This window comes from Chiloscyllium punctatum, unplaced genomic scaffold (assembly GCF_047496795.1).
Source record: "Chiloscyllium punctatum isolate Juve2018m unplaced genomic scaffold, sChiPun1.3 scaffold_443, whole genome shotgun sequence".
NCBI lineage: Eukaryota > Metazoa > Chordata > Chondrichthyes > Orectolobiformes > Hemiscylliidae > Chiloscyllium > Chiloscyllium punctatum.
In genome coordinates this window covers 67,647-91,291 of record NW_027310177.1, presented here as the reverse complement: position 1 = coordinate 91,291, position 23,645 = coordinate 67,647, and the positions used below count along the sequence as shown (strand labels likewise).

The 23,645-nt window shown below is 56.9% G+C and overlaps 1 protein-coding gene across 1 annotated transcript in view; it reads left to right on the top strand.

The window, feature by feature from the left end:
* LOC140472799 (G-patch domain and KOW motifs-containing protein-like) overlaps positions 1-23,645 on the top strand; it is a 45,401-nt gene that overhangs the window by 3,874 nt on the left and 17,882 nt on the right. The window contains exons 2-4 of the mRNA XM_072567520.1: positions 2,035-2,179; positions 3,729-3,798; positions 4,836-4,921. Of these exons, the coding sequence (XP_072423621.1) occupies positions 2,035-2,179; positions 3,729-3,798; positions 4,836-4,921 (301 nt within the window). The remainder of the gene's footprint in view (positions 1-2,034; positions 2,180-3,728; positions 3,799-4,835; positions 4,922-23,645) is intronic.

Here is a 23,645-nt window from a genome sequence, read left to right as displayed (position 1 = left end):
CCTCTCTCCCCGGGTCCCCCTCTCTCCCTCTCTCCCCGTATCCCCCGGGTCCCCCTCTCTCCCTCTCTCCCCGGGTCCCCCTCTCTCCCTCTCTCCCCGTGTCCCCCGGGTCCCCCTCTCTCCCTCTCTCTCCGCGTGTCCCCCGGGTCCCCCTCTCTCCCTCTCTCCCCGGGTCCCCCTCTCTCCCTCTCTCCCCGTATCCCCCGGGTCCCCCTCTCTCCCTCTCTCCCCGGGTCCCCCTCTCTCCCTCTCTCCCCGTGTCCCCCGGGTCCCCCTCTCTCCCTCTCTCTCCGCGTGTCCCCCGGGTCCCCCTCTCTCCCCCTCTCTCCGCGTGTCCCCTGGGTCCCCCTCTCTCCCTCTCTCTCCGCGTGTCCCCCGGGTCCCCCTCTCTCCCCCTCTCTCCCCGTGTCCCCCGGGTCCCCCTCTCTCCCTCTCTCCCTGTGTCCCCTGGCTCCTCCTCCCCCTCTCTCCCCGTGTCCCCCGGCTCCCCCTCTCTCCCTCTCTCCCTGTGTCCCCTGGCTCCTCCTCCCCCTCTCTCCCCGTGTCCCCCGGCTCCCCCTCTCTCCCTCTCTCCCCGTGTCCCCCCTCTCTCCCTCTCTCCCCGTGTCCCCCCTCTCTCCCTCTCTCCCTGTGTCCCCCTCTCCCTCTCTCCCTGTGTCCCCTGGGTCCCCCTCTCCCTCTCTCTCCGCGTGTCCCCTGGGTCCCTCTCTCTCTCTCTCCGCGTGTCCCCCGGGTCCCCCTCTCTCCCTCTCTCCCTCTCTCCCTGTGTCCCCCCTCTCTCCCTCTCTCACCGTGTCCCCCCTCTCTCCCTGTGTTCCCCCTCTCTCCCTCTCTCCTGTGTCCCCCTCTCTCCCTCTCTCCCTGTGTCCCCCCTCTCTCCCTGTGTTCCCCCTCTCTCCCTCTCTCCCTGTGTCCCCCTCTCTCCCTCTCTCCCTGTGTCCCCCCTCTCTCCCTGTGTCCCCCCTCTCTCCCTCTCTCACCGTGTCCCCCCTCTCTCCCTGTGTTCCCCCTCTCTCCCTCTCTCCCTGTGTCCCCCTCTCTCCCTCTCTCCCTGTGTCCCCCCTCTCTCCCTCTCTCACCGTGTCCCCCCTCTCTCCCTGTGTTCCCCCTCTCTCCCTCTCTCCTGTGTCCCCCTCTCTCCCTCTCTCCCTGTGTCCCCCCTCTCTCCCTCTCTCACCGTGTTCCCCCTCTCTCCCCCTCTCCCTGTGTCCTCCTCTCTCCCTGTGTCCCCCCTCTCTCCCTCTCTCACCGTGTTCCCCCTCTCTCCCCCTCTCCCTGTGTCCTCCCTCTCTCCCTGTGTCCCCCCTCTCTCCCTGTGTCCCCCCTCTCTCCCTCTCTCACCGTGTCCCCCCCTCTCTCCCTGTGTTCCCCCTCTCTCCCTCTCTCCCTGTGTCCCCCTCTCTCCCTCTCTCCCTGTGTCCCCCCTCTCTCCCTCTCTCACCGTGTTCCCCCTCTCTCCCCCTCTCCCTGTGTCCTCCCTCTCTCCCTGTGTCCCCTGGGTCCCCCTCTCCCTCTCTCACCGTGTTCCCCCTCTCTCCCCCTCTCTCCCTCTCTCCCTGTGTCCCCCCTCTCTCCCTCTCTCACCGTGTTCCCCCTCTCTCCCTCTCTCCCTGTGTCCCCTGGGTCCCCCTCTCCCTCTCTCACCGTGTTCCCCCTCTCTCCCCCTCTCTCCCTCTCTCCCTGTGTCCCCCCTCTCTCCCCCTCTCCCTGTGTCCTCCCTCTCTCCCTGTGTCCTCCCTCTCTCCCTGTGTCCCCCCTCTCTCCCTCTTCCTCCCCCCTCTTCCCCCCCCTCCTCCCCCTCTCTCCCCCTCTCTCTTTTTCCCCCCACCCCCCGTCTCTCCCCCTCCCCCCTCCCCCCCCACCCCCCGTCTCTCCCCCTCCCCCCACCCCCCGACTCTCCCCCTCCCCCCCTCTCCCCCCCCCACCCCCCGTCTCTCCCCCTCCCCCCCCCCCCACCCCCCGTCTCTCCCCCTCCCCCCCCCCCCCCCCCCCCCCCCCCCCTCCTGTGTCCTGACCATGTCACTGTTCCCACAGCGGTGCTGACTCCCCGAAATGCTGTCCATCCCGGAATGGTTCCAGTTCCTCAAGGGTGACCCGGGACACCTGTTGGCTCAGGACGGATCTGTTTGTTCGATTCATCGACAGGCGTTTCAAACAAGGGCGATATTACAACGCCAAGGTACAGGGAGCCCGTCAGTATCCTCACAGAGACAGGAACAACCCCCGGCTGATAGGGGGGGGCTTTACTCCGTATCTAACCCCCCTGTCTCTGGGAGTGGGGGGACGGTGTAGAGGGAGCTTTACTCTGTATCTAACCCCCTGTCCCTGGGAGTGGGGGGGGACAGTGTAGACGGAGCTTTACTCTGTATCTAACCCCCTGTCCCTGGGAGTGGGGGGACGGTGTAGAGGGAGCTTTACTCTGTATATAACCCCCTGTCCCTGGGAGTGGGGGGACGGTGTAGAGGGGGCTTTACTCTGTATCTAACCCCCCTGTCCCTGGGAGTGGGGGACAGTGTAGAGGGAGCTTTACTCTGTATCTAACCCCCTGTCCCTGGGAGTGGGGGACAGTGTAGAGGGAGCTTTACTCTGTATCTAACCCCCTGTCCCTGGGAGTGGGGGGGGACAGTGTAGAGGGAGCTTTACTCTGTATCTAACCTCCTGTCCCTGGGAGTGGGGGACAGTGTAGAGGGAGCTTTACTCTGTATCTAACCCCCTGTCCCTGGAGTGGGGGACAGTGTAGAGGGAGCTTTACTCTGTATCTAACCCCCTGTCCCTGGGAGTGGGGGGGACAGTGTAGACGGAGCTTTACTCTGTATCTAACCCCCTGTCCCTGGGAGTGGGGGGACAGTGTAGCGGGAGCTTTACTCTGTATCTAACCCCCTGTCCCTGGGAGTGGGGGGGGGACAGTGTAGAGGGAGCTTTACTCTGTATCTAACCCCCCTGTCCCTGGGAGTGGGGGGACAGTGTAGAGGGAGCTTTACTCTGTACCTAACCCCCCTGTCCCTGGGAGTGGGGGGACAGTGTAGAGAGGGCTTTACTCTGTATCTAACCTCCTGTCCCTGGGAGTGGGGGGGGACAGTGTAGAGGGAGCTTTACTCTGTATCTAACCCCCCTGTCCCTGGGAGTGGGGGGACAGTGTAGAGAGGGCTTTACTCTGTATCTAACCTCCTGTCCCTGGGAGTGGGGGGGGACAGTGTAGAGGGAGCTTTACTCTGTATCTAACCCCCTGTGTCTGGGAGTGGGGGGACAGTGCAGAGGGAGCTTTACTCTGTATCTAACACCCCGTCCCTAGGGGTTGGGGACAGTGTCGAGGAAGCTTTACTCTGTATCTAACACCCCATCCCTGGGATTGGGGGACAGTGTAGAGGAAGCTTTACCCTGTACCTAACCCCCCTGTCCCTGGGATTGGGGGACAGTGTAGCGGGAGCTTTACTCTGTATCTAACCCCCCCCCACCGCCCCGGGGAGTGGGGGGACAGTGTAGAAGAAGCTTTACCCTGTACCTAACCCCCCCCTGTCCCTGGGATTGGGGGACAGTGTAGAAGAAGCTTTACCCTGTACCTAACCCCCCCCTGTCCCTGGGAGTGTTTGATGGGGTGGACAGTGTCGAGGGAGTTTTCCCCAGGGTATAACCCTGTACTGAATGTACCACACTGTTTCTGTGTTTGAACCGGCCCCATTCCCTGACATGATCTGAACAGTCGGCTGTCCTTTCCCTGTCTGCTCCAGGTGACCATTCAGGATGTCCTTGGCTATGATTCTTGTGTATGTCGCACAGAGGACGGACACCTTCTGGAAGGTACGGCTCTTCACTCACTCGCACGGTGTCCCTCCCTCCCTCTCCCCCCCACGTCCCCATCTCCCCCCTCATCCCCATCTCCCCCTGGCGCTGTGGGAGGGTCAGTGCTGAGGGAATGGGCGCTGTGGGAGGGTCAGTGCTGAGGGAGCGGGCGCTGTGGGAGGGTCAGTGCTGAGGGAGTGGGGGCTGTGGGAGGGTCAGTGCTGAGGGAGTGGGGGCTGTGGGAGGGTCAGTGCTGAGGGAGTGGGGGCTGTGGGAGGGTCAGTGCTGAGGGAGGGTCAGTGCTGAGGGAGGGTCAGTGCTGAGGGAGGGTCAGTGCTGAGGGAGTGGGTGCTGTGGGTCAGTGCTGAGGGAGTGGGCGCTGTGGGAGGGTCAGTGCTGAGGGAGTGGGTGCTGTGGGAGGGTCAGTGCTGAGGGAATGGGCGCTGTGGGAGGGTCAGTGCTGAGGGAGCGGGCGCTGTGGGAGGGTCAGTGCTGAGGGAGTGGGGGCTGTGGAGGGTCAGTGCTGAGGGAGTGGGGGCTGTGGGAGGGTCAGTGCTGAGGGAGTGGGGGCTGTGGGAGGGTCAGTGCTGAGGGAGTGGGGGCTGTGGGAGGGTCAGTGCTGAGGGAGGGTCAGTGCTGAGGGAGGGTCAGTGCTGAGGGAGGGTCAGTGCTGAGGGAGTGGGTGCTGTGGGTCAGTGCTGAGGGAGTGGGCGCTGTGGGAGGGTCAGTGCTGAGGGAGTGGGTGCTGTGGGAGGGTCAGTGCTGAGGGAGTGGGTGCTGTGGGTCAGTGCTGAGGGAGTGGGCGCTGTGGGAGGGTCAGTGCTGAGGGAGTGGGTGCTGTGGGAGGGTCAGTGCTGAGGGAGTGGGGGCTGTGGGAGGGTCACTGAGAAGTGTTGAGTGCAGAATTGGGGCGGACCCTTCCCTGACGTTGACGCTCGGGGCACAGTAAGATCCCACGCTGCACCATTTGGTCCTGGGGAGAGAGGAGATCTGCTTTGAAATGGTTTGGCCTCTTTCCCTCCTCCCATTCCCGATTTTCCCCCCACTTCCTGCAGGGATCAAACAGTCCATGTTGGAGACCGTCATTCCCAAGAAGGATTGGGATTCAGTCATGGTGGTTCTGGGCCGGCATAAGGGTCAGGTGAGGCGGGAATATCCGTCCAGGCTTCACTTCGGAGGCCGAGCGATCCTGGTTCATTTCATTCCCCTCTCCCTTTAATACCCCACCCAGTCTAATCCCACTCTCCCCCTCACTCCCCACTCCCTTTAATATCCCACCCAGTCTCATCCCACTCTCCCCCTCACTCCCCCCTCCCTTTAATATCCCACCCAGTCTAATCCCACTCTCCCCCCTCACTCCCTTTAATATCCCATTCAGTCTCATCCCACTCTCCCCCTCACTCCCCCCTCCCTTTAATATCCCACTCAGTCTAATCCCACTCTCCCCCTCACTCCCCACTCCCTTTAATATCCCACCCAGTCTAATCCCACTCTCCCCCTCACTCCCCACTCCCTTTAATATCCCACCCAGTCTAATCCCACTCTCCCCCCTCACTCCCTTTAATATCCCACCCAGTCTAATCCCACTCTCCCCCCTCACTCCCTACTCCCTTTAATATCCCACCCAGTCTAATCCCACTCTCCCCCTCACTCCCTACTCCCTTTAATATCCCACCCAGTCTAATCCACTCTCCCCCTCACTCCCTACTCCCTTTAATATCCCACCCAGTCTAATCCCACTCTCCCCCCTCACTCCCCTCCCCCTTTAATATCCCACCCAGTCTAATCCCACTCTCCCCCTCACTCCCTTTAATATCCCACCCAGTCTAATCCCACTCTCCCCCCTCACTCCCTTTAATATCCCACCCAGTCTAATCCCACTCTCCCCCCTCACTCCCTTTAATATCCCACCCAGTCTAATCCCACTCTCCCCCCTCACTCCCCACTCCCTTTAATATCCCACCCAGTCTAATCCCACTCTCCCCCCTCACTCCCTACTCCCTTTAATATCCCACCCAGTCTAATCCCACTCTCCCCCCTCACTCCCTTTAATATCCCACCCAGTCTAATCCCACTCTCCCCCCTCACTCCCCACTCCCTTTAATATCCCACCCAGTCTAATCCCACTCTCCCCCCTCACTCCCTACTCCCTTTAATATCCCACCCAGTCTAATCCCACTCTCCCCCTCACTCCCTACTCCCTTTAATACCCCACCCAGTCTAATCCCACTCTCCCCCTCACTCCCCACTCCCTTTAATATCCCACCCAGTCTAATCCCACTCTCCCCCTCACTCCCCACTCCCTTTAATATCCCACCCAGTCTAATCCCACTCTCCCCCCTCACTCCCCACTCCCTTTAATATCCCACCCAGTCTAATCCCACTCTCCCCTCTCACTCCCTTTAATATCCCACCCAGTCTAATCCCACTCTCCCCCCTCACTCCCTACTCCCTTTAATACCCCACCCAGTCTAATCCCACTCTCCCCCCTCACTCCCTTTAATATCCCACCCAGTCTAATCCCACTCTCCCCCCTCACTCCCCTCTCCCTTTAATATCCCACCCAGTCTAATCCCACTCTCCCCCCTCACTCCCCACTCCCTTTAATATCCCACCCAGTCTAATCCCACTCTCCCCCCTCACTCCCCTCTCCCTTTAATACCCCACCCAGTCTAATCCCACTCTCCCCCCTCACTCCCCTCTCCCTTTAATATCCCACCCAGTCTAATCCCACTCTCCCCTCTCACTCCCTTTAATATCCCACCCAGTCTAATCCCACTCTCCCCCCTCACTCCCTACTCCCTTTAATATCCCACCCAGTCTAATCCCACTCTCTCCCCTCACTCCCTTTAATACCCCACCCAGTCTAATCCCACTCTCCCCCTCCCTCCCTTTAATATCCCACCCAGTCTAATCCCACTCTCCCCCCCCACTCCCTTTAATACCCCACCCAGTCTAATCCCACTCTCCCCCCTCACTCCCCACTCCCTTTAATATCCCCCCCAGTCTAATCCCACTCTCCCCCTCACTCCCCACTCCCTTTAATATCCCACCAGTCTAATCCCACTCTCCCCCTCACTCCCTTTAATATCCCACCCAGTCTAATCCCACTCTCCCCCCTCACTCCCCTCCCCCTTTAATATCCCACCCAGTCTAATCCCACTCTCCCCCTCACTCCTCACTCCCTTTAATATCCCACCCAGTCTAATCCCACTCTCCCCCTCACTCCTCACTCCCTTTAATACCCCACCCAGTCTAATCCCACTCTCCCCCCTCACTCCCTTTAATATCCCACCCAGTCTAATCCCACTCTCCCCCCTCACTCCCTTTAATATCCCACCCAGTCTAATCCCACTCTCCCCCCTCACTCCCTTTAATATCCCACCCAGTCTAATCCCACACTCCCCGCTCCCTTTAATATCCCACCCAGTCTAATCCCACTCTCCCCCCTCACTCCCCACTCCCTTTAATATCCCACCCAGTCTAATCCCACTCTCCCCCCTCACTCCCCACTCCCTTTAATATCCCACCCAGTCTAATCCCACTCTCCCCCCTCACTCCCCACTCCCTTTAATATCCCACCCAGTCTAATCCCACTCTCCCCCCTCACTCCCTACTCCCTTTAATATCCCACCCAGTCTAATCCCACTCTCCCCCCTCACTCCCCACTCCCTTTAATATCCCACCCAGTCTAATCCCACTCTCCCCCCTCACTCCCCTCTCCCTTTAATATCCCACCCAGTCTAATCCCACTCTCCCCCCTCACTCCCTTTAATATCCCACCCAGTCTAATCCCACTCTCCCCCCTCACTCCCTACTCCCTTTAATATCCCACCCAGTCTAATCCCACTCTCCCCCCTCACTCCCTACTCCCTTTAATATCCCACCCAGTCTAATCCCACTCTCCCCCCTCACTCCCTATTCCCTTTAATATCCCACCCAGTCAATCCACTCTCCCCCCTCACTCCCTTTAATACCCCACCCAGTCTAATCCCACTCTCCCCCTCACTCCCCTCTCCCTTTAATATCCCACCCAGTCTAATCCCACTATCCCCCTCACTCCCCTCTCCCTTTAATACCCCACCCAGTCTAATCCCACTCTCCCCCTCACTCCCCTCTCCCTTTAATATCCCACCCAGTCTAATCCCACTATCCCCCTCACTCCCCTCTCCCTTTAATACCCCACCCAGTCTAATCCCACTCTCCCCCCTCACTCCCTTTAATATCCCACCCAGTCTAATCCCACTCTCCCCCCTCACTCCCCACTCCTTTAATATCCCCCCCAGTCTAATCCCACTCTCCCCCTCACTCCCTACTCCCTTTAATATCCCACCCAGTCTAATCCCACTCTCCCCCCTCACTCCCTTTAATATCCCACCCAGTCTAATCCCACTCTCCCCCCTCACTCCCTTTAATATCCCACCCAGTCTAATCCACTCTCCCCCCTCACTCCCCACTCCCTTTAATATCCCACCCAGTCTAATCCCACTCTCCCCCCTCACTCCCCACTCCCTTTAATATCCCACCCAGTCTAATCCCACTCTCCCCCCTCACTCCCTACTCCCTTTAATATCCCACCCAGTCTAATCCCACTCTCCCCCCTCACTCCCTACTCCCTTTAATACCCCACCCAGTCTAACCACTCTCCCCCCTCACTCCCTTTAATATCCCACCCAGTCTAATCCCACTCTCCCCCCTCACTCCCCACTCCCTTTAATATCCCACCCAGTCTAATCCCACTCTCCCCCTCACTCCCTTTAATATCCCACCCAGTCTAATCCCACTCTCCCCCTCACTCCCCTCCCCTTTAATATCCCACCCAGTCTAATCCACTCTCCCCCCTCACTCCTCACTCCCTTTAATATCCCACCCAGTCTAATCCCACTCTCCCCCTCACTCCTCACTCCTCACTCCCTTTAATATCCCACCCAGTCTAATCCCACTCTCCCCCTCACTCCCCTCCCCCTTTAATATCCCACCCAGTCTAATCCCACTCTCCCCCTCACTCCTCACTCCCTTTAATACCCCACCCAGTCTAATCCCACTCTCCCCCCTCACTCCCTACTCCCTTTAATATCCCACCCAGTCTAATCCCACTCTCCCCCCTCACTCCTACTCCCTTTAATATCCCACCCAGTCTAATCCCACTCTCCCCCCTCACTCCCCACTCCCTTTAATATCCCACCCAGTCTAATCCCACTCTCCCCCCTCACTCCCTTTAATACCCCACCCAGTCTAATCCCACTCTCCCCCCTCACTCCCTTTAATATCCCACCCAGTCTAATCCCACTCTCCCCCTCACTCCCCACTCCCTTTAATATCCCACCCAGTCTAATCCCACTCTCCCCCCTCACTCCCTTTAATATCCACCCAGTCTAATCCCACTCTCCCCCCTCACTCCCTTTAATATCCCACCCAGTCTAATCCCACTCTCCCCCCTCACTCCCCACTCCCTTTAATATCCCACCCAGTCTAATCCCACTCTCCCCCCTCACTCCCCACTCCCTTTAATATCCCACCCAGTCTAATCCCACTCTCCCCCCTCACTCCCTACTCCCTTTAATATCCCACCCAGTCTAATCCCACTCTCCCCCCTCACTCCCTACTCCCTTTAATACCCCACCCAGTCTAATCCCACTCTCCCCCCTCACTCCCCACTCCCTTTAATATCCCACCCAGTCTAATCCCACTCTCCCCCCTCACTCCCCACTCCCTTTAATATCCCACCCAGTCTAATCCCACTCTCCCCCCTCACTCCCTTTAATATCCCACCCAGTCTAATCCCACTCTCCCCCCTCACTCCCCTCTCCCTTTAATATCCCACCCAGTCTAATCCCACTCTCCCCCTCACTCCTCGCTCCCTTTAATATCCCACCCAGTCTAATCCCACTCTCCCCCCTCACTCCCTTTAATATCCCACCCAGTCTAATCCCACTCTCCCCCCTCACTCCCTTTAATATCCCACCCAGTCTAATCCCACTCTCCCCCCCTCACTCCCTTTAATATCCCACCCAGTCTAATCCCACACTCCCCGCTCCCTTTAATATCCCACCCAGTCTAATCCCACTCTCCCCCCTCACTCCCCACTCCCTTTAATATCCCACCCAGTCTAATCCCACTCTCCCCCCTCACTCCCCTACTCCCTTTAATATCCCACCCAGTCTAATCCCACTCTCCCCCCTCACTCCCCACTCCCTTTAATATCCCACCCAGTCTAATCCCACTCTCCCCCCTCACTCCCTTTAATACCCCACCCAGTCTAATCCCACTCTCCCCCCTCACTCCCTTTAATATCCCACCCAGTCTAATCCCACTCTCCCCCTCACTCCCCACTCCCTTTAATACCCCCACCCAGTCTAATCCCACTCTCCCCCCTCACTCCCTTTAATACCCCACCCAGTCTAATCCCACTCTCCCCCCTCACTCCCTTTAATATCCCACCCAGTCTAATCCCACTCTCCCCCTCACTCCCCACTCCCTTTAATACCCCACCCAGTCTAATCCCACTCTCCCCCCTCACTCCCTTTAATATCCCACCCAGTCTAATCCCACTCTCCCCCTCACTCCCCACTCCCTTTAATATCCCACCCAGTCTAATCCCACTCTCCCCCTCCCTCCCTTTAATATCCCACCCAGTCTAATCCCACTCTCTCCCCTCACTCCCTACTCCCTTTAATATCCCACCCAGTCGAATCCCACTCTCCCCCCTCACTCCCTTTAATATCCCACCCAGTCTAATCCCACTCTCCCCCTCACTCCCCACACCCTTTAATATCCCACCCAGTCGAATCCCACTCTCCCCCTCACTCCCCACTCCCTTTAATATCCCAACCAGTCGAATCCCACTCTCCCCCTCACTCCCCACACCCTTTAATATCCCACCCAGTCGAATCCCACTCTCCCCCTCACTCCCCACTCCCTTTAATATCCCATTCAGTCTAATCCCACTCTCCCCCCTCACTCCCCACTCCCTTTAATATCCCACCCAGTCTAATCCCACTCTCCCCCCTCACTCCCCGCTCCCTTTAATACCCCACCCAGTCTAATCCCACTCTCCCCCCTCACTCCCCGCTCCCTTTAATATCCCACCCAATCTAATCCCACTCTCCCCCCTCACTCCCTACTCCCTTTAATATCCCACCCAGTCTAATCCCACTCTCCCCCCTCACTCCCCGCTCCCTTTAATATCCCACCCAGTCTAATCCCACTCTCCCCTCTCACTCCCCGCTCCCTTTAATATCCCACCCAGTCTAATCCCACTCTCCCCTCTCACTCCCCGCTCCCTTTAATATCCCACCCAGTCTAATCCCACTCTCCCCTCTCACTCCCCGCTCCCTTTAATATCCCACCCAGTCTAATCCCACTCTCCCCCCTCACTCCCTACTCCCTTTAATATCCCACCCAGTCTAATCCCACTCTCCCCCCTCACTCCCTTTAATACCCCACCCAGTCTAATCCCACTCTCCCCCCTCACTCCCCGCTCCCTTTAATATCCCACCCAGTCTAATCCCACTCTCCCCCCTCACTCCCCACACCCTTTAATATCCCACCCAGTCTAAACCCTCTCTCCCCCTCACTCCCCACTCCCTTTAATACCCCACCCAGTCTAATCCCATTCTCCCCCCTCACTCCCTTTAATACCCCACCCAGTCTAATCCCACTCTCCTCCCTCACTCCCCACACCCTTTAATATCCCACCCAGTCTAATCCCACTCTCCCCCCTCACTCCCTACTCCCTTTAATATCCCACCCAGTCTAATCCCACTCTCCCCCCTCACTCCCTTTAATACCCCACCCAGTCTAATCCCACTCTCCCCCCTCACTCCCTTTAATACCCCACCCAGTCTAATCCCACTCTCCCCCCTCACTCCCCTCTCCCTTTAATATCCCCCCAGTCTAATCCCACTCACCCCCTCCCTCCCTTTAATATCCCACCCAGTCTAATCCCACTCTCCCCCTCCCTCCCTTTAATATCCCACCCAGTCTAATCCCACTCTCCCCCCTCACTCCCCCACTCCCTTTAATATCCCACCCAGTCTAATCCCACTCTCCCCCCTCACTCCCTTTAATATCCCACCCAGTCTAATCCCACTCTCCCCCCTCACTCCCCCACTCCCTTTAATATCCCACCCAGTCTAATCCCACTCTCCCCCCTCACTCCCCACTCCCTTTAATATCCCACCCAGTCTAATCCCACTCTCCCCCTCACTCCCCGCTCCCTTTAATATCCCACCCAGTCTAATCCCACTCTCCCCCCTCACTCCCCTCTCCCTTTAATATCCCACCCAGTCTAATCCCACTCTCCCCCCTCACTCCCCTCTCCCTTTAATATCCCACCCAGTCTAATCCCACTCTCCCCCTCACTCCCCACTCCCTTTAATATCCCACCCAGTCTAATCCCACTCTCCCCCTCACTCCCTTTAATATCCCACCCAGTCTAATCCCACTCTCCCCCTCACTCCCTTTAATATCCCACCCAGTCTAATCCCACTCTCCCCCCTCACTCCCTTTAATATGCCCCCCAGTCTAATCCCACTCTCCCCCCTCACTCCCCGCTCCCTTTAATATCCCACCCAGTCTAATCCCACTCTCCCCCCTCACTCCCTTTAATATCCCACCCAGTCTAATCCCACTCTCCCCCCTCACTCCCTTTAATATCCCACCCAGTCTAATCCCACTCTCCCCCCTCACTCCCTTTAATATCCCACCCAGTCTAATCCCACTCTCCCCCCTCACTCCCCGCTCCCTTTAATATCCCACCCAGTCTAATCCCACTCTCCCCCTCACTCCCTTTAATATCCCACCCAGTCTAATCCCACTCTCCCCCCTCACTCCCCGCTCCCTTTAATATCCCACCCAGTCTAATCCCACTCTCCCCCCTCACTCCCCGCTCCCTTTAATATCCCACCCAGTCTAATCTCACTCTCCCCCTCACTCCCTTTAATATCCCACCCAGTCTAATCCCACTCTCCCCCCTCACTCCCTTTAATATCCCACCCAGTCTAATCCCACTCTCCCCCTCCCTCCCTCCCTTTAATATCCCACCCAGTCTAATCCCACTCTCCCCCCTCACTCCCTTTAATATCCCACCCAGTCTAATCCCACTCTCCCCCCTCACTCCCTTTAATATCCCACCCAGTCTAATCCCACTCTCCCCCCTCACTCCCTTTAATATCCCACCCAGTCTAATCCCACTCTCCCCCTCACTCCCCACTCCCTTTAATATCCCACCCAGTCTAATCCCCCTCTCCCCCTCACTCCCTTTAATACCCCACCCAGTCTAACCCCACTCTCCCCCCTCATTCCCCACTCCCTTTAATATCCCACCCAGTCTAATCCCACTCTCCCCCTCACTCCCTTTAATATCCCACCAGTCTAATCCCCCTCTCCCCCTCACTCCCTTTAATACCCCACCCAGTCTAACCCCACTCTCCCCCCTCATTCCCCACTCCCTTTAATATCCCACTCAGTCTAATCCCACTCTACCCCCTCACTCCCCACTCCCTTTAATATCCCACCCAGTCTAATCCCACTCTCCCCCTCCCTCCCTTTAATATCCCACCCAGTCTAATCCCACTCTCCCCCTCCCTCCCTTTAATATCCCACCCAGTCTAATCCCACTCTCCCCCCTCACTCCCTGCTCCCTTTAATATCCCACCCAGTCTAATCCCACTCCCCCTCACTCCCCGCTCCCTTTAATATCCCACCCAGTCTAATCCCACTCTCCCCCCTCACTCCTCGCTCCCTTTAATATCCCACCCAGTCTAATCCCACTCTCCCCCTCACTCCCCTCTCCCTTTAATATCCCACCCAGTCTAATCCCACTCTCCCCCCTCACTCCCCACTCCCTTTAATATCCCACCCAGTCTAATCCCACTCTCCCCCTCACTCCCCACTCCCTTTAATATCCCACCCAGTCTAATCCCACTCTCCCCCCTCACTCCCTTTAATATCCCACCCAGTCTAATCCCACTCTCCCCCTCACTCCCCACTCCCTTTAATATCCCACCCAGTCTAATCCCACTCCCCCTCACTCCCCGCTCCCTTTAATATCCCACCCAGTCTAATCCCACTCTCCCCCCTCACTCCTCGCTCCCTTTAATATCCCACCCAGTCTAATCCCACTCTCCCCCTCACTCCCCTCTCCCTTTAATATCCCACCCAGTCTAATCCCACTCTCCCCCCTCACTCCCCACTCCCTTTAATATCCCACCCAGTCTAACCCCACTCTCCCCCTCACTCCCCACTCCCTTTAATATCCCACCCAGTCTAATCCCACTCTCCCCCCTCACTCCCCTCTCCCTTTAATATCCCACCCAGTCTAATCCCACTCTCCCCCTCCCTCCCCACTCCCTTTAATACCCCACCCAGTCTAATCCCACTCTCCCCCTCACTCCCCACTCCCTTTAATATCCCACCCAGTCTAATCCCACTCTCCCCCTCCCTCCCTTTAATATCCCACCCAGTCTAATCCCACTCTCCCCCTCACTCCCCACTCCCTTTAATATCCCACCCAGTCTAATCCCACTCTCCCCCCCCACTCCCTTTAATATCCCATTCAGTCTAATCCCCCTCTCCCCCTCACTCCCTTTAATACCCCACCCAGTCTAACCCCACTCTCCCCCCTCATTCCCCACTCCCTTTAATATCCCACTCAGTCTAATCCCACTCTACCCCCTCACTCCCCACTCCCTTTAATATCCCACCCAGTCTAATCCCACTCTCCCCCTCCCTCCCTTTAATATCCCACCCAGTCTAATCCCACTCTCCCCCTCCCTCCCTTTAATACCCCACCCAGTCTAATCCCACTCTCCCCCCTCACTCCCTGCTCCCTTTAATATCCCACCCAGTCTAATCCCACTCCCCCTCACTCCCCGCTCCCTTTAATATCCCACCCAGTCTAATCCCACTCTCCCCCCTCACTCCTCGCTCCCTTTAATATCCCACCCAGTCTAATCCCACTCTCCCCCCTCACTCCCCACTCCCTTTAATATCCCACCCAGTCTAATCCCACTCTCCCCCTCACTCCCCACTCCCTTTAATATCCCACCCAGTCTAATCCCACTCTCCCCCCTCACTCCCTTTAATATCCCACCCAGTCTAATCCCACTCTCCCCCTCACTCCCCACTCCCTTTAATATCCCACCCAGTCTAATCCCACTCCCCCTCACTCCCCGCTCCCTTTAATATCCCACCCAGTCTAATCCCACTCTCCCCCCTCACTCCTCGCTCCCTTTAATATCCCACCCAGTCTAATCCCACTCTCCCCCTCACTCCCCACTCCCTTTAATATCCCACCCAGTCTAATCCCACTCTCCCCCTCACTCCCCACTCCCTTTAATATCCCACCCAGTCTAATCCCACTCTCCCCCCTCACTCCCCTCTCCCTTTAATATCCCACCCAGTCTAATCCCACTCTCCCCCTCCCTCCCCACTCCCTTTAATACCCCACCCAGTCTAATCCCACTCTCCCCCTCACTCCCCACTCCCTTTAATATCCCACCCAGTCTAATCCCACTCTCCCCCTCCCTCCCTTTAATATCCCACCCAGTCTAATCCCACTCTCCCCCCTCACTCCCTGCTCCCTTTAATATCCCACCCAGTCTAATCCCACTCCCCCTCACTCCCCGCTCCCTTTAATATCCCACCCAGTCTAATCCCACTCTCCCCCCTCACTCCTCGCTCCCTTTAATATCCCACCCAGTCTAATCCCACTCTCCCCCCTCACTCCCCACTCCCTTTAATATCCCACCCAGTCTAATCCCACTCTCCCCCTCACTCCCCACTCCCTTTAATATCCCACCCAGTCTAATCCCACTCTCCCCCCCTCACTCCCTTTAATATCCCACCCAGTCTAATCCCACTCTCTCCCTCACTCCCTTTAATATCCCACCCAGTCTAATCCCACTCTCCCCCTCACTCCCCACTCCCTTTAATATCCCACCCAGTCTAATCCCACTCTCCCCCTCACTCCCCACTCCCTTTAATATCCCACCCAGTCTAATCCCACTCTCCCCCCTCACTCCCCTCTCCCTTTAATATCCCACCCAGTCTAATCCCACTCTCCCCCTCCCTCCCCACTCCCTTTAATACCCCACCCAGTCTAATCCCACTCTCCCCCTCACTCCCCACTCCCTTTAATATCCCACCCAGTCTAATCCCACTCTCCCCCTCCCTCCCTTTAATATCCCACCCAGTCTAATCCCACTCTCCCCCTCACTCCCCACTCCCTTTAATATCCCACCCAGTCTAATCCCACTCTCCCCCCCCACTCCCTTTAATATCCCATTCAGTCTAATCCCACTCTCCCCCTCACTCCCCTCTCCCTTTAATATCCCACCCAGTCTAATCCCACTCTCCCCCCTCACTCCCCACTCCCTTTAATATCCCACCCAGTCTAATCCCACTCTCCCCCTCACTCCCCACTCCCTTTAATATCCCACCCAGTCTAATCCCACTCTCCCCCTCACTCCCTTTAATATCCCACCCAGTCTAATCCCATTCTCCCCCTCACTCCCCTCTCCCTTTAATATCCCATTCAGTCTAATCCCACTGTCCCCCCTCACTCCCCACTCCCTTTAATATCCCACCCAGTCTAAGCCCACTCTCCCCCTCACTCCCTTTAATATCCCACCCAGTCTAATCCCACTCTCCCCCCTCACTCCCCACACCCTTTAATATCCCACCCAGTCTAATCCCACTCTCCCCCTCCCTCCCTTTAATATCCCACCCAGTCTAATCCCACTCTCCCCCCTCACTCCCCCACTCCCTTTAATATCCCACCCAGTCTAATCCCACTCTCCCCCCTCACTCCCCTCTCCCTTTAATATCCCACCCAGTCTAATCCCACTCTCCCCCTCACTCCCCACTCCCTTTAATACCCCACCCAGTCTAATCCCACTCTCCCCCTCACTCCCCGCTCCCTTTAATATCCCACCCAGTCTAATCCCACTCTCCCCCCTCACTCCCCTCTCCCTTTAATATCCCACCCAGTCTAATCCCACTCTCCCCCTCACTCCCCACTCCCTTTAATATCCCACCCAGTCTAATCCCACTCTCCCCCTCCCTCCCTTTAATATCCCACCCAGTCTAATCCCACTCTCCCCCTCACTCCGCGCTCCCTTTAATATCCCACCCAGTCTAACCCCACTCTCCCCCCTCACTCCCCACTCCCTTTAATATCCCACCCAGTCTAATCCCACTCTCCCCCTCACTCCCCGCTCCCTTTAATATCCCACCCAGTCTAATCCCACTCTCCCCCCTCACTCCCCACTCCCTTTAATATCCCACCCAGTCTAATCCCACTCTCCCCCCTCACTCCCCACTCCCTTTAATATCCCACCCAGTCTAATCCCACTCCCCCTCACTCCCCGCTCCCTTTAATATACCACCCAGTCTAATCCCACTCTCCCCCCTCACTCCTCGCTCCCTTTAATATCCCACCCAGTCTAATCCCACTCTCCCCCCTCACTCCCCACTCCCTTTAATATCCCACCCAGTCTAATCCCACTCTCCCCCCTCACTCCCCACTCCCTTTAATATCCCACCCAGTCTAATCCCACTCTCCCCCTCACTCCCCACACCCTTTAATATCCCACCCAGTCTAATCCCACTCTCCCCCCTCACTCCCCACTCCCTTTAATATCCCACCCAGTCTAATCCCACTCTCCCCCTCACTCCCCACTCCCTTTAATATCCCACCCAGTCTAATCCCACTCTCCCCCCTCACTCCCCACTCCCTTTAATATCCCACCCAGTCTAATCCCACTCTCCCCCCTCACTCCCTTTAATATCCCACCCAGTCTAATCCCACTCTCCCCCCTCACTCCCCCCTCCCTTTAATATCCCACCCAGTCTAATCCCACTCTCCCCCTCACTCCCCTCTCCCTTTAATATCCCACCCAGTCTAATCCCACTCTCCCCCTCCCTCCCCACTCCCTTTAATATCCCACCCAGTCGAATCCCACTCTCCCCCCTCACTCCCTTTAATATCCCACCCAGTCTAATCCCACTCTCCCCCCTCACTCCCTTTAATATCCCACCCAGTCTAATCCCACTCTCCCCCTCACTCCCCTCTCCCTTTAATATCCCACCCAGTCTAATCCCACTCTCCCCCTCCCTCCCCACTCCCTTTAATATCCCACCCAGTCTAATCCCACTCTCCCCCCTCACTCCCCCCTCCCTTTAATATCCCACCCAGTCTAATCCCACTCTCCCCCTCACTCCCCTCTCCCTTTAATATCCCACCCAGTCTAATCCCACTCTCCCCCTCACTCCCTTTAATATCCCCCCAGTCTAATCCCACTCTCCCCCCTCACTCCCTTTAATATCCCACCCAGTCTAACCCCACTCTCCCCCTCACTCCCCACTCCCTTTAATATCCCACCCAGTCTAATCCCACTCTCCCCCCTCACTCCCTTTAATATCCCACCCAGTCTAATCCCACTCTCCCCCTCACTCCCCTCTCCCTTTAATATCCCACCCAGTCTAATCCCACTCTCCCCCTCACTCCCCACTCCCTTTAATATCCCACCCAGTCTAATCCCACTCTCCCCCCTCACTCCCCACTCCCTTTAATATCCCACCCAGTCTAATCCCACTCTCCCCCCTCACTCCCTTTAATATCCCACCCAGTCTAATCCCACTCTCCCCCTCACTCCCCACTCCCTTTAATATCCCACCCAGTCTAATCCCACTCTCCCCCTCACTCCCCGCTCCCTTTAATACCCCACCCAGTCTAATCCCACTCTCCCCCCTCACTCCCTTTAATATCCCACCCAGTCTAATCCCACTCTCCCCCTCACTCCCCACTCCCTTTAATATCCCACCCAGTCTAATCCCACTCTCCCCCCTCACTCCCTTTAATATTCCACCCAGTCTAATCCCACTCTCCCCCCTCACTCCCTTTAATATCCCACCCAGTCTAATCCCACTCTCCCCCTCCCTCCCTCCCTTTAATATCCCACCCAGTCTAATCCCACTCTCCCCCCTCACTCCCTTTAATATCCCACCCAGTCTAATCCCACTCTCCCCCCTCACTCCCTTTAATATCCCACCCAGTCTAATCCCACTCTCCCCCTCACTCCCCACTCCCTTTAATATCCCACCCAGTCTAATCCCACTCTCCCCCTCACTCCCCACTCCCTTTAATATCCCACCCAGTCTAATCCCACTCTCCCCCTCACTCCCTTTAATATCCCACCCAGTCTAATCCCACTCTCCCCCCTCACTCCCCACTCCCTTTAATATCCCACCCAGTCTAATCCCACTCTCCCCCTCACTCCCTTTAATATCCCACCCAGTCTAATCCCACTCTCCCCCCTCACTCCCCACTCCCTTTAATATCCCACCCAGTCTAATCCCACTCTCCCCCTCACTCCCTTTAATATCCCACCCAGTCTAATCCCACTCTCCCCCCTCACTCCCCACTCCCTTTAATATCCCACTCAGTCTAATCCCACTCTCCCCCCTCACTCCCCACTCCCTTTAATATCCCACCCAGTCTAATCCCACTCTCCCCCTCCCTCCCTTTAATATCCCACCCAGTCTAATCCCACTCTCCCCCTCCCTCCCTTTAATATCCCACCCAGTCTAATCCCACTCTCCCCCCTCACTCCCTGCTCCCTTTAATATCCCACCCAGTCTAATCCCACTCTCCCCCCTCACTCCCCTCCCCCTTTAATACCCCACCCAGTCTAATCCCACTCCCCCTCACTCCCCGCTCCCTTTAATATCCCACCCAGTCTAATCCCACTCTCCCCCCTCACTCCTCGCTCCCTTTAATATCCCACCCAGTCTAATCCCACTCTCCCCCCTCACTCCCCACTCCCTTTAATATCCCACCCAGTCTAATCCCACTCTCCCCCTCACTCCCCTCTCCCTTTAATATCCCACCCAGTCTAATCCCACTCTCCCCCCTCACTCCCCACTCCCTTTAATATCCCACCCAGTCTAATCCCACTCTCCCCCTCCCTCCCTTTAATATCCCACCCAGTCTAATCCCACTCTCCCCCTCACTCCCCTCTCCCTTTAATATCCCACCCAGTCTAATCCCACTCTCCCCCTCACTCCCCGCTCCCTTTAATATCCCACCCAGTCTAATCCCACTCTCCCCCTCCCTCCCCACTCCCTTTATTACCCCACCCAGTCTAATCCCACTCTCCCCCCTCACTCCCCGCACCCTTTAATATCCCACCCAGTCTAATCCCACTCTCCCCCTCACTCCCCACTCCCTTTAATATCCCACCCAGTCTAATCCCACTCTCCCCCTCCCTCCCTTTAATATCCCACCCAGTCTAATCCCACTCTCCCCCCTCACTCCCCTCTCCCTTTAATATCCCACCCAGTCTAATCCCACTCTCCCCCTCCCTCCCCACTCCCTTTAATACCCCACCCAGTCTAATCCCACTCTCCCCCTCCCTCCCTTTAATATCCCACCCAGTCTAATCCCACTCTCCCCCCTCACTCCCCTCTCCCTTTAATATCCCACCCAGTCTAATCCCACTCTCCCCCTCCCTCCCCACTCCCTTTAATACCCCACCCAGTCTAATCCCACTCTCCCCCTCACTCCCCTCTCCCTTTAATATCCCACCCAGTCTAATCCCACTCTCCCCCTCACTCCCCACACCCTTTAATATCCCACCCAGTCTAATCCCACTCTCCCCCTCACTCCCCTCTCCCTTTAATATCCCATTCAGTCTAATCCCACTCTCCCCCTCACTCCCCACTCCCTTTAATATCCCACCCAGTCTAATCCCACTCTCCCCCTCACTCCCTCTTCCTTTAATACCCCACCCAGTCTAATCCCACTCTCCCCCTCACTCCCCTCTCCCTTTAATATCCCCCCCAGTCTAATCCCACTCTCCCCCTCACTCCCCACACCCTTTAATATCCCACCCAGTCTAATCCCACTCTCCCCCTCACTCCCCTCTCCCTTTAATATCCCATTCAGTCTAATCCCACTCTCCCCCTCACTCCCCACACCCTTTAATATCCCACCCAGTCTAATCCCACTCTCCACCCCCACTCCCTTTAATATCCCACCCAGTCTAATCCCACTCTCCCCCTCACTCCCTCTCCCTTTAATACCCCACCCAGTCTAATCCCACTCTCCCCCTCACTCCCCTCTCCCTTTAATATCCCCCCCAGTCTAATCCCACTCTCCCCCTCACTCCCCACACCCTTTAATATCCCACCCAGTCTAATCCCACTCTCCCCCTCACTCCCCTCTCCCTTTAATATCCCATTCAGTCTAATCCCACTCTCCCCCTCACTCCCCACACCCTTTAATACCCCACCCAGTCTAATCCCACTCTCCACCCCCACTCCCTTTAATATCCCACCCAGTCTAATCCCACTCTCCCCCTCACTCCCCACTCCCTTTAATATCCCACCCAGTCTAATCCCACTCTCCCCCTCACTCCCCTCTCCCTTTAATATCCCATTCAGTCTAATCCCACTCTCCCCCTCACTCCCCTCTCCCTTTAATATCCCATTCAGTCTAATCCCACTCTCCCCCTCACTCCCCTCTCCCTTTAATATCCCATTCAGTCTAATCCCACTCTCCCCCTCACTCCCTTTAATATCCCACCCAGTCTAATCCCATTCTCCCCCTCACTCCCCTCTCCCTTTAATATCCCACCCAGTCTAATCCCACTCTCCCCCCTCACTCCCCACACCCTTTAATATCCCACCCAGTCTAATCCCACTCTCCCCCTCACTCCCTTTAATATCCCACCCAGTCTAATCCCACTCTCCCCCCTCACTCCCCCACTCCCTTTAATATCCCACCCAGTCTAATCCCACTCTCCCCCCTCACTCCCCACACCCTTTAATATCCCACCCAGTCTAATCCCACTCTCCCCCCTCACTCCCTTTAATATCCCACCCAGTCTAACCCCACTCTCCCCCCTCACTCCCCACTCCCTTTAATATCCCACCCAGTCTAATCCCACTCTCCCCCTCACTCCCCGCTCCCTTTAATATCCCACCCAGTCTAATCCCACTCTCCCCCCTCACTCCCCACTCCCTTTAATATCCCACCCAGTCTAATCCCACTCTCCCCCCTCACTCCTCGCTCCCTTTAATATCCCACCCAGTCTAATCCCACTCTCCCCCCTCACTCCCTTTAATACCCCACCCAGTCTAATCCCACTCTCCCCCCTCACTCCCCACTCCCTTTAATATCCCACCCAGTCTAATCCCACTCCCCCTCACTCCCCGCTCCCTTTAATATCCCACCCAGTCTAATCCCACTCTCCCCCCTCACTCCTCGCTCCCTTTAATATCCCACCCAGTCTAATCCCACTCTCCCCCCTCACTCCCCACTCCCTTTAATATCCCACCCAGTCTAATCCCACTCTCCCCCTCCCTCCCTTTAATATCCCACCCAGTCTAATCCCACTCTCCCCCTCACTCCCCACACCCTTTAATATCCCACCCAGTCTAATCCCACTCTCCCCCCTCACTCCCCACTCCCTTTAATATCCCACCCAGTCTAATCCCACTCTCCCCCCTCACTCCCCACTCCCTTTAATATCCCACCCAGTCTAATCCCACTCTCCCCCCTCACTCCTCGCTCCCTTTAATATCCCACCCAGTCTAATCCCACTCTCCCCCCTCACTCCCCTCTCCCTTTAATATCCCACCCAGTCTAATCCCACTCTCCCCCCTCACTCCCTTTAATATCCCACCCAGTCTAACCCCACTCTCCCCCTCACTCCCCATTCCCTTTAATATCCCACCCAGTCTAATCCCACTCTCCCCCCTCACTCCCCTCTCCCTTTAATATCCCACCCAGTCTAATCCCACTCTCCCCCTCCCTCCCCACTCCCTTTAATATCCCACCCAGTCTAATCCCACTCTCCCCCCTCACTCCCCACTCCCTTTAATATCCCACCCAGTCTAATCCCACTCTCCCCCTCACTCCCCACACCCTTTAATATCCCACCCAGTCTAATCCCACTCTCCCCCCTCACTCCCCACTCCCTTTAATATCCCACCCAGTCTAATCCCACTCTCCCCCTCACTCCCCACTCCCTTTAATATCCCGCCCAGTCTAATCCCACTCGCCCCCCTCACTCCCTTTAATATCCCACCCAGTCTAACCCCACTCTCCCCCTCACTCCCCACTCCCTTTAATATCCCACCCAGTCTAATCCCACTCTCCCCCCCCACTCCCTTTAATATCCCATTCAGTCTAATCCCACTCTCCCCCTCACTCCCCTCTCCCTTTAATATCCCACCCAGTCTAATCCCACTCTCCCCCTCACTCCCCACTCCCTTTAATATCCCACCCAGTCTAATCCCACTCTCCCCCTCACTCCCTTTAATATCCCACCCAGTCTAATCCCACTCTCCCCCTCACTCCCCTCTCCCTTTAATATCCCATTCAGTCTAATCCCACTGTCCCCCCTCACTCCCCACTCCCTTTAATACCCCACCCAGTCTAATCCCACTCTCCCCCCTCACTCCCCACTCCCTTTAATATCCCACCCAGTCTAATCCCACTCTCCCCCCTCACTCCCCACTCCCTTTAATATCCCACCCAGTCTAATCCCACTCTCCCCCCTCACTCCCTTTAATATCCCACCCAGTCTAATCCCACTCTCCCCCCTCACTCCCCGCTCCCTTTAATATCCCACCCAGTCTAATCCCACTATCCCCCCTCACTCCCTTTAATACCCCACCCAGTCTAACCCCACTCTCCCCCCTCACTCCCCACTCCCTTTAATATCCCACCCAGTCTAACCCCACTCTCCCCCCTCACTCCCCACTCCCTTTAATATCCCACCCAGTCTAATCCCACTCTCCCCCTCACTCCCCGCTCCCTTTAATATCCCACCCAGTCTAATCCCACTCTCCCC